This window comes from Dendrobium catenatum, unplaced genomic scaffold (genome assembly GCF_001605985.2).
Source record: "Dendrobium catenatum unplaced genomic scaffold, ASM160598v2 fragScaff_scaffold_1483, whole genome shotgun sequence".
Classification (NCBI taxonomy): Eukaryota; Viridiplantae; Streptophyta; class Magnoliopsida; order Asparagales; family Orchidaceae; genus Dendrobium; species Dendrobium catenatum.
In genome coordinates, this window is record NW_021319945.1 from 2,127,626 (window position 1) to 2,139,305 (window position 11,680).

The window sequence follows — 11,680 nt, forward strand, 5'->3', positions numbered from 1 at the left end:
TTAATTTTTTTTTTTTTTTTAAGTTGAATTCGAAATTGACCCGATACGATTTGATACGACCCGTCAATTTTTCGATTGATCCGACACAACTTCAAATGGGTATGGCCAAAGAAGCACACGAATGGGAGAAACTCTGTCAAAGAGGGTACTCTACGAAGTCATGGGACGCTAGGGCCAAAAAGAATATCATCAAAGGAGGAAAAACAAACCTTATTACAAAGTCGAAGAGGAGAAAGGACCGAAGGAACATCGACAATGGGAGAGACGGGGCCGCAAGACAGCGAGAGAGGCATACAACGATGTCGACGAGGCCGTAGGGCAAGGTATACTCGCAAGTGCTGCTGTGCAGGAAGGAATCAGAATTTTGTGTACAAAGGAGTTGAGTCAGATCATTTTTAAGTTTCTAATTCAACCCGGATCCAACCCATTTTCAAAACGGGTTGATCTTAATCCAAAATTTTCGAATCATTTCAAATATTAACACCGCTTGGGGAAAAGAAAATGACAAGCCCAAATGTTCATAAAAATATCATTAAATTTTACAAGCGTGCTTTAAAGATAACTTCTATTCTCCATCATTTAATATTTTTTTTATGATTTATTTCTATCACACAAGAATATATATCTTTATTAATTTATTTTAAGTACTTAGATCACCTATAAATAAAAGAAAAATTTGTGTAATATGCATGTGAATCTCTTTTGTATTTTATGCGTTTTACTCAAAAATATGAATGCTTATGTAATTAAATACAATATTTTAAAAATTAAAACATATGATATTATTCAATTAAAGTTTAAAGAGACTTACATCTATATTACAAAGATTTTCCATATTTATAAAATTATGGCCCAAAATTTTAAAATGAATTGTCAAAAATATATTCTTAAACTTGATACAATCAAATAATTAAAAAAAATGCAAAAAATAATTAAAAATTAAAATTAAGAATTTTGTTTAAATTTTCAAAATTTAATTCTTATTATTGTAAGTTAAAATTCTTCTTATTTCTGCTAAGAATATACAAGATTTTGATACCAAACAAATCTCCCCAAAATCTAGTTTTGATATCTTTAAGTGCAGCTTCCATGGGAGTTAACATATACAAATTTATATTATACTATAAGTTTTGTATATATATACTCTATAGCAATTTTATAAACGCCAAGATTAAAGTTCTGAATAAATAGTGAAATTATTTATCATTAAGTCAGAATAATAATGATAATTGTTGCGTCCAAGAGTATTCGCGGCGGCAGAGAAATATAAAATTTAACGTTTTAGTGTTGTACGAAAATCCGGCACGCAATCAGATAAGAGAGTGTGTAGCATTCATAGGAGACATAACATTTTTACATTGAAAACCCCTAAAAAAGGGGGGAAAATCACGAGGCCTAGCCCAGTTTGAATGAATCCACTAATATTGCAATTGATTACAAATGAGGCCCTTCCTTAGGGGAAGGCTTGGGCTTAATGTGCATTATATGAAATACATTACATGTTGGGAATACAAAGAGTCACTATTGATGTATTCGCTTTGTTGGAAGGACTGTAGTCGGTGGGCGACGTAAGTCAAGAGGACCGTAGTCGACTGGCAACGGATGTCGGAAGGACTGTGTTAGGTAGAATCCAGCAATAGACGGAAATCCAACATCAAATACATGCCTAGCGAAAATCCGACATCAGTTAGAAGTCTGGTGTCGGGTAGAAACTTGGCGACGAGCGGAGGTCCGACGTTGGGTAGAAGTCCAATGTCAGTTGGCGGCCGAGGAGAACTACGGCGTTAGATGGTATTCTGGCAGAACTCCGGCATCACTAGGAGTTCAGGTGAAACCCCGGCGTCACTTGGAGTTCGGGCGGAATTCCAGCGCCACTTGGATGTCGGGCAAAATTCCGCCGTCACTTGGAGGTAAGGCAGAATTCTAGCGTCGTTCGGACAGAATTCTGGTGGTGGTGGTCGAGGAGGAGTTCTTCCCTCCTAATCTTCTTCTCTTCTCCTTCTTCTCTTATTCCTCTTGCTTGGGCCTCCCTCTCATGAGAAATAAGAGGTCTATTTATAGATATTTTGGAGTGACATGGCCTGTAAATAGGAGGAGGATCAAGGGAAATTGTGGAGTGGTTCGATGGATGGCCGATATTGAATCCCTTGATCGTGAACCATTCGTCAGACATTTGAAGATCTTAATGATATCAGAATTCAGCGATCTTGGGCTCGTTGGATTCGTCTCGTCAAAGCCGCTAGATTCGACTATAAGCTCGTCATGTTTGGAAACCATTTGGTAACTGAAATTGTGCTATGAACCTTCCGAATGTGCTTCGGGTCTTCGATTTGGACCCATTTGGGCTCGGATTGAGTCAAATTTGATGTCGTTGGGTTCATATTTCCGAGACGCTCAGTTTGACTGTAAGTTTACTAAAATCGGAGTTCAAGTGATCCCAGATTTAATTTGTGAAGCTTCCAGCTTGATTTTGCCTCGAGATTCATGCCCAATCAAGATAATTTTTGCATGATATAATAATAATAATAATAATAATAATAAGTTAAGATTTCAAAGTCTTAGGTTTCATTTGGGACGACTTTTTTATTGTTTTTTTAAATAGAGTTAAGTACAATTTTTGTACTTAAACTCTGTTTTAAAAAAACAATAAAAAAATCATCTCAAAGCTTCGTTTGAGACGGTTTTCTTAATGCTCCTTAAAGCAACAAGAAAGTCGTCCCAGACGAAGTTTTAAAAAACAGTAAGAAAACCGTCCCAAACAAAATCTTAGATTACCATACTTGATAGTTATAAGGGTAAATTAATTAAAATCAACAAGGAGATAATAGTATTAAATTCGTTTATTAATTAACTTAAATTGTCACATCTAATAGCGTTCAACTCGGCTAAGGAGATTGATCTTTCAAATATCCATTTGGATGCTTCATAGTCCAAAAGAAACGGACCAACTGTGCAGGAACCAAAAGCATTTGTCGACAGAAGAATGAAATATTATTATTATTATTATTATGCATCAAAAGTCAGTTTGATCGGACACGAATTTTGATACACACTTGAATTAAAACCTTCTAAAATTAAACTCAGGACAATTCAAACTTCTATTTCAAGTTTTCAACAAACTTGTACATAAATTGATCACTTGACAAGATGAACCCAACAAATCTAAAAATGATTTCATCCTAGTCTAAACAAACTTAAATCAAAAGCTTGAAGCTTACCTAGAAACCTTGGAATATTAATTGGAGATCAAATGATATTTAACTTTGACATGCTTATAGTCAAATCAAGCATCTCAACAAAATTGAATCCAACAAGCACAAGATGACTTAATTCCGATAATATTAATGCACTTAAAATGTTGAGAGAACAATTTATGATAAAAGGAATTAATATGAGTTGTTTAATGGAGTGTTCCAAAATTTCCCAATATGTATGAGGTATAATACTATAAAAAATCTATAAATAGGCAACCACTCCCCTCTCTAATATTTAGCTAGAAATTTAAGAGAGCTCGGAGGCTTGAAGAATCATGGAGCTCCACCTGAGCACCACCCTTGTCAGACAACTGCCCAGTCACTGCTACCAGACCCTCGCCGCCTGAATGTCATTCTCAAACATTGGCCACCTAAACAACGTTGTCAAAACACCGCCCAACCACCATCTCCAAACTGGTGCTGTCGGACATTCGTTGTCCAACCGCCATAGACAAACAACTGTCCAATCACAACCGTCGGACCTTCTTAGACTCAATCATCTGAACACCTTTCATCCTATTTCGACTTTGTCATATTTTCTACCGGTTCTACAAACTCTTATAATCTTATCATCTCCAAGTTAAGGAATGAACAAATATTTGCAATCAACATTCACATAATGAAATCATTTCAGCTAAGTCAACCTCCATGGTTTTTCGCCAACCTAAGTTTATTGTGTAAAAAATCTAGTGTCATCAATGCTCTTCATTTATTTATATGTGTGACAGGCCTTCATACAAAACTATGCACAAAACTCTGTTACTAGACTAGCACGAATTTTCTAGCATGCAAAAACATGAACATATACATGTTTTTAATTTACAATCCTCCAATCAACCTCTAGTGAAAAAAAATTTATTTATTTATATTCACAAACAATTCATTTATAATAGTAATATATTATATATTTATTTATTTATCTATGATACTTTGCCAATTCACATCTCATTTGTAATTTCATGCTGATTTATTGCTAACTCTTTTTTATTTATCTATTTCCATAAACAAACTTATTAATATTTATTTATGTTATATGATTATTAGAAAGCTTATTCTTTACTTGTTTATTTTATGGTTTAATTGATTATTATTTAATTGGCGTCAAATAGTAAAATACTAATTTATGTTTTACTGAATTGGTTCTTTTTTATTTTTTTTACTGAATTGGTTCCTTATTTAGGTTTGTAAATTTATTTTTTATTAGAAGTCGAGTACTCAGTTTATTTCTTGAGCTTCTTTATTGGCATATTTAAATTCTCATTCCACTAATTTACACAAGTTAGTTCAAACAAAACTCAATCATAGAATAATAATAAAAAAGCCAAATTTAAACACACAAATATATATAGAGAGAGAGAAAAGAGTTCAATTTGAGCTCGAGCCGAACATGAATAACTTTTAATATGGTCAACCCAAATCAAACCCATGACGTATTCGACTCGACTCAACTCAGTTTCAACCCCAAGACACACACCCTCTTTCTAAGACTTCATTTGTGACAGGTTTCTTACTATTTTCTAAAGCAACTTTAAAAAAATAGTAAATAAAGCTATCCACAAAGCCAGACGAAGCCTAAGGCTTTGTGTGGGACAGCTTTCTTATTACTTTCTAAAGCAACTTTTTAGCACAAAAAATTCTAATTCAACAAAATTTTTAACTAAAACATTATTTTAAAAAGTATTAAGAAAGCTATTCCAAACGAAACCTACATCCAAAAAAAAAACTCAATTATCTCATTAACCTAACTAGAAAGGAATTAAAAAAAAAAGTTTCTTTCACACAATTTTCAATTTCAATCAAACAAGTGGTGAAGACTAAATCCATTTTTTTCATTAACATTTTCACTTTCTCACAACTCTAAATCAAACAGAGCCTAAAACAATAAAGCTGTAAATGAAACAATGGATCAATCCGACAAAAAAAAAATTCTCTGGAATATCACATGCATAAAATCAGCATTACTCAGGTCATGCACTGTTAGAACAAATTTAACACCATAGTAAAAAATTAGAACACTGAAGAGTCATACATGTTTCTAATTCCATGATAAAATAATAATAACAACAATAATAATAATAAAATAGTGAAGAAACTGAAATTACTGCAAACTGCACCTTAGGGCATCTCCAACCAAACCGAACGTCATTCGACATTCGCCTTGCTGCGAGTCTCCACCCGAATGTCAAATAGAAATGCATTTTACGTTTTCTCTCCGCTGTGAACAATGCGACGACAATTTGGCGTGACACCATTCAAAACGTGAAAAATTGCATTCAGTTGGACGCTCGCAGCCACGGCAAACCATAGAATTTCGTTCGGTTGAAGATGACCTTAATTGGAGATTCCTCTCCCTTTTCTTTCCACCTTCCTACTCATTTCTTTATATATAAAATCAAACATAAAAATAATTGAAGACGTTTTATAGACCTAAAATAGCCGCCTGGCTTCCTTTGTTTAGGCCCACCTGAATAGACCATAATTTGGGCTCAATCATAAAATAATGTTAGTGTACATTGACATTCTAACAATCTCTCACTTAAATTATATAATTTTAATCATCCAAATAATGCTTTAATCCAACAGAACATTTATTAATCTATTTTGTTGTACTAATATTTTGGGTAGCTCCTGCCTAAAAGAGACCCTGCTGCGAATTCCAAGCATATTTATTAAAATATTAAGGTTTTGTTTGGGACGGCTTTCTTACTATTTTCTAAAGTAATTTTTTAGTACAAAAAATTTTTAAACTAAAAAAATTGATGCTAAAAAACAGCTTCAAAAAATAATAAGAAAAACATCCCAAGCAAAGCATGAGGCTTCATTTGGGACGGCTTTCTTACTATTTCTTAAAACAGTTTTTTAGTAAAAATAATAATTTTTGTACTAAAAAACTGCTTTAAGAAGCAGTAAAAAAGCCGTCCCAAGCAAAGCTTAACTATGAAAGCTTACCCCAAACCTCCAGATGTAGCTGAAAAACTTTGATAAATGAAGCCAAGCCGAGGTTTTGCTAGCTGATTAATAAGCTCCACGAAAATATTATATATTCTGTAGCTACATGGTGGTTGTCTGCTAACAAAAAATAAAGGAAAATATCCAATTAAAAGTACTATGATTAGAGAAGCTAGAAGAGCTATTTGACTCTTAAGGAAATTATGTAAATAAAACTCTGAATAAAAAATCTCTAATAGCAATATATATAGAGATCAGTCAATCTAAAAGGATAGCAGGGAATGACTTACTGCTGCTACAGATCAAGTACTATGGAATTCTTCTATTATAGTTCCAGGGCATTTGCCGCTTTCTTCTGTTACTTCTCATTTCTTAGTATTGTCCTTCTGGATGGCAGAAAGCACATAAACAACACCGGTCTTGCATCGTTGACGAGTTCATTTTTTTCCCTGATTAAAGGGAAACTTACATGACCAAGAAAAATGGTGATATCAATAATAGATCAGTGTTAATATAGACAGAAGCAATGAAGGAAAAAAAAAAAGAAGCTTTGTACATGGTTCATAGCTTTAGGAGGTTAGACATCAAACGTTAAATTGATAAGGTCGATTATAATAGCCCGTAATTTCATTCAGGTAAATAAATTTTATCATGGATTATTATAAGTCCGCATCACAAATCGTTTTTGTCATAACATAGATATTATAGTGATTTAATCACACTAATTTTTTTTTTAATTTTTAGGCATTGATGCAAATCCTTAAGAAATTGACACTTGTCGATACAAATGGGGATTTTGGGAACGTCAAGAGTCCGTTTTGCAAACAGATTTCATCAAAATTTTCTAAATAAAATGAGCTATTTTATGAATATTTTTCTCTAATTTTCGAAGTCTCAAAAAGATTTATATAAATGTTATGATGAAGAAATTGATTAAATTAATAGTTATATTATTACTATTTTATTATAAAAAATGAAAGAATAATTCTTTCAAATTAAATTCTGAGGCATCACACCGACATCAAAAGAAAATTACAACACAGTAAATAACTGAGTATTCATTTACAAGACGATCAACATACTAGGAAAATTTGCAAGGGATTCATAAAAATAATGAGAATTGTGTTAACATGCAAAAACCTTTTTTAAATAGAATAATGTATGAATAAAATAAGCTGATATACCCAAATTATAAAATCAAGAGCTCAATTATCGTCTGAGCATTCAAAACAAAACTTAAAATAAAAAAGAAGAACAAAATACATAACATCAAGAGAACACAGGGGAGTGACATACAAAATCCAAACTTTCATTCCAGGCTAATTTAAAAAACAAACAAAAAAACAGAGTCAACTAACACTAGATTTTTAGGTGCACTCTTATATAAGAACCTCATATTTAAAAACAATTGCCAATTTGCCAGTGAACAGCAAAACTAATAAACAAAAAAAGGATGAGGGAAACTTTCCTACAACAGCATTGGCTGTTGATGAGAATCGGGACAAAGAATGAAAGAATAAAGGTGTCCACAATTATGAATTTAATATTAGCTCACATTAATTTCCAAAACAGTTTGTATTGCTTTTCTTGTGAACGATGAACATGATGTAATGAAAATTTTATCAAAGGTAAATGATGTTGTAGGAAAAATGCTTTATTCCAATCAATAGAACTTTTCACCTCCAAAGAGGTGAATCACTGTCCTCTACTCATTTAGATTATGAGATTATATCCATCAATGTTAGAAGAAAATTGTCAATTTTCTTTAAAACTATAAAGAGCTAGCGCAATAAAAGCATGCATCAAAATTTTTTCAATAAATGCCTCCAATTGCCAGAGAAAATTTGTGATTTCAAAGCATGAAAGATTTTCAATGGCATAAAACTAGGCTTTGTTTGGATGGCTTTCTTATTGCTTCTAAAAGCAGATTTTTTGTTCAAAAGTTAAAATTTTTGTACTATTTATAAGCTGCTTTAAGAAGCAATAAGAAAGTCGTCCCAAATGAAGCCTAAATGAAATGAATTTCTGTGGATTTGATGATTTTGATTAGTAAAGTATGTTATTAGGAGTTCTAAACTAAAAAGATGTGGTCTTATTATTATTATTATATTTTCATAATTGCATATATTATACTTATTAGTTATTATTATTGACCCCATTACATGAAGCACACAGTTAGGATTGGAGCAAGCCACGGCCTAATCCACAGTCCTAAAGTAGTTTCCGATTATAGGAACAATATGATGCAACTGGTATCTAGCTCGTGGACACAATGAGGTGAAATTTGTGCAATTAAAGACCACGAAATTCAGTAAGCACGTGCACATGCATATACACACATGTGAGCCTACATACATCCACACATATAATGATAGTAATAAATCTAAAACTGAACTGTGACAATATTAGAGAAATGCATACCCTTAGCTTTTATCTGAAAGCCCAATCTTGCATACGTGTGAGGAAATTGAAACCCATTGGGTAAATTATAAGGAGAGCCAGAGCAGCATAGCATTTATCACTTCTTAGTAATTCCCTTCTGCTTTTCGAATCCCCTCCTTCCTATCAGGACTGTTCTGTGCTTCCGAGGTAAAATTCTCAATAGATAAATTCTCCATCCACCAACTATATTTCAAACTCTTAAGGATGTTCAGTAAGAAACTTCAGTAATTATGCAGTTCGACTCTGGAAAGCACCTTCGTTCATCAAGCAATGATCGCAAAATGCTTGATGCTTCAGATGATTTTCCTGCATTTAGATTCTGATCTAGCAGGCTCATGTATTTGTCCACAATGTCAAATTCCTTCTGTTCAAAAGCACAAGACAAAAGGTCTTTCCACTCGTATGATTTTCCTTGTGCGCAAATTACATGAAGAAGGAGAAGAAATGTGATGGCATCCGGGAAACAGCCTTGTTTCAACATTTGATCTCGTAGTTCTAATGCCTTCAAGAGCATTTGATGTTTGCAAAGGCAGAATATTACAGCATTATATGCAGCAATCTTGTGATCCCATCCATCTAAAATCATATTTTGAAACATATCTGACATTCTGAACTCGCTTTTTACTCGCTGATCGCATCTATCAACAACAGAATCCATATCCCGCCAGCAACTAATGAGACCACTAATTACATAACGAAAGGTAAATTCATTAGGAAAACATTTGTTACACAACATCTCTTCAAAAACGTCGGCAGCGCTCCAAACCTTTCCCGTTTTAGAAAAAGCACCAATAAGTATGCTATATGTTACAACATTAGGAACAATGCCATTTGACTGCATCTCCCTAAAGAGAGAATTAGCAGTATCAAGATCACCTCTTTTGCAAAATCCATTAATTAATGCAGAGTAAGTAACTACATTTGGTTTGCACTCTTGCTTAGCCATGTCACCAAAAATCCTTAAAGCTCCATCCATGTCACATTGCCTCGCATAGCCGTCTATTAACGTAGTATATGTGAATGCATCTGGCAAATATCCTTCTTGCCTCATTCTATTGATATACATGACGGCTTCGCTCAACATTCCGGCTTTGCAATGTCCTTTGATGAGGGTGTTATAGACAACTACGCTATGCCTGACACCCTTTTCTCCCATGAATTGAAAGAGCTTTGAAGCTATTTTCAAATCCCCGTTTCTAGAAAAACCGTCGATCATTGTAGCGTAAATAAACTCATCTAGCATGACATTTTGATCAAGTATTGCAGCAAGCAACTGTTTAGCAGAGCGAAGCATGCCCTTCTTAAAAAGACCATTCATCAAGACATTATAAACAGTTGCATCTGGCACCACACCTCTTTCTTCCATCTTCTCTCGAATCGCCAACGCCTCATGGACATCGCCGGCAACAACAAGACCATGTATAAGAGCTCCGAAAGTTACCAAGTCGGGCTTATGCCCCATTTCCATCATCTCAATGAGCAAGTTCGATGCCAAAGCAACATTAGCTTCCTGGCAATAGCCATGAATAAGAGGGGTATAGCTGAACTTATTTGGAACCAAGCTTCTTCCAATAGCCTCCCGAAGGAGATTCTTAGCCTCCCCAACCCTCCTATACTGACAATAACCTGAAATCAGAATGTTGTAAGTTACAATATCAGGTTGACAACCACTTGCAATCATCTGCTTCAAAACTGCTTTTGCATCAAGAATTGAACAATGCTTACACCTAGCATCAATGATGTTGTTATAAATGTGCACATTTGGATTTAATCCTCGTGCCTTCATTTCAATTATTAGCATGTCTATCTTCCCAAAATTCCCCTTCCTGCAAAATCCATTAATTATAGCACCATAGGTAGACAGTGTAGGCACAAATCCCTTCAATCCCATCTCTCTCAACAGAATATAACACATCCTAACATTGCCACGCTTGCTGTATCCATCAATAAGCATGTTATAGAAAACCACATCTGGAAAAACGCTACGCCCCCATCTATCCTTCATCAAATTCCTAGCATCTTCCATCCTTCCTTGAATGCACAATCCTTTAACCATAATACCCGTACTAAAGTTATTTGCTCCACCATCTCTCTTAAGCATTTCATCATACACTTGTTGTGCAGTCTCCAGACGCCCATGCTCTACAAGCAAATTTAATAAACAGTTGCAGTCGGAGACATCTGGCAAAGAGCTCAATTTCTCCTTCATGCTGAAATAAACGCTCAAGGCCTTATCCTGCAAACCATAACGGGAGTATGAGCCAACAAGAGTGCTGAAAGCTTCGCAGGTTGGAACCGTTCCTTCAGTTAGCATGGTTTCCAGCACGAGCTGCGATTCTTCAAAGCGACGGTTTCTGGCAAGGAGGCACAGCAATGCGGAGTATGATGCAGAGTCCGGAGTAACTGTGAAAGGGCGCCCGCGGACCCAGGAGAAGAAGGCGAGAGTAGAGTCCGGGTCGCGGAGGAAGGCGACAACGGAAGCGATATCCTCGTCGGCGGGGAAGACCTCTGCTAGGCATTCCTCCCATTGAGCATTTGTATCGCGGGTTTGTAGAATTTCAGTGATGGCAGCGGCGAGTTTGCGGGCTCGGGAAACGGGCAATGGGGAGTTTTGAGTGCGGCGAGGGGTCAGCTTGATACGGGGAAGAAAGGCTTTGGACATGAAAAAGGAGATATTTTTGGGGCTTGTAGGGGAAGAACAACGTCAATAGGTCTCCACCCCTCCTGATCTACACTGGAGACGAACTGGCCGAAGCGGCGACTGGCGGAGAGCGGGGAATTGAAACACTCAGCTTTTTCATTTGACAACAAAATCAAACTACAACAGATTACGTGTCCTCTACTCCTCTGTAACATAAATCATAAAATGATATATTTTTATTTATTTTTTAAATAGTAGGATTAATAGTTAGATATGTGAGCAATCGTATTGTTTTAAGGGTTGTTTGGTGGTTAGATGTATATTTTTTTTAAATATGGGGTAATTAAAATATCTAAATAATTTAATTGAATATAAATAAAATAAATTTAAATAA

General features: G+C 34.9%; 1 protein-coding gene across 2 annotated transcripts; it reads right to left on the minus strand.

The window, feature by feature from the left end:
- Window positions 1-6,225: 6,225 nt before the first annotated feature.
- On the minus strand, window positions 6,226-11,471 carry LOC110115494 (pentatricopeptide repeat-containing protein At1g52620). Of its 2 annotated transcripts, XM_020848748.2 has the most exons (3): window positions 8,625-11,471; window positions 6,494-6,652; window positions 6,226-6,320 (listed from the first exon to the last, which is right to left on the minus strand). In XM_020848748.2, exon 1 carries the CDS (start codon window positions 11,305-11,307, stop codon window positions 8,854-8,856), a length of 2,454 nt encoding a protein of 817 aa, XP_020704407.1. In that variant the 5' UTR covers window positions 11,308-11,471; the 3' UTR covers window positions 6,226-6,320; window positions 6,494-6,652; window positions 8,625-8,853. The 2 variants fall into 2 exon arrangements, with proteins under 2 accessions (XP_020704407.1, XP_028556172.1); XM_028700339.1 differs by lacking the exon at window positions 6,226-6,320 and having other exon boundaries at window positions 6,652-6,667.
- Between the last annotated feature and the right edge of the window lie 209 nt (window positions 11,472-11,680).

Coding starts and splice junctions, on each gene's coding strand:
- LOC110115494 (XM_020848748.2), bottom strand. CDS start 11,307: ATGTCCAAAGCCTTTCTTCCCCGTATCAAGCTGACCCCTCGCCGCACT.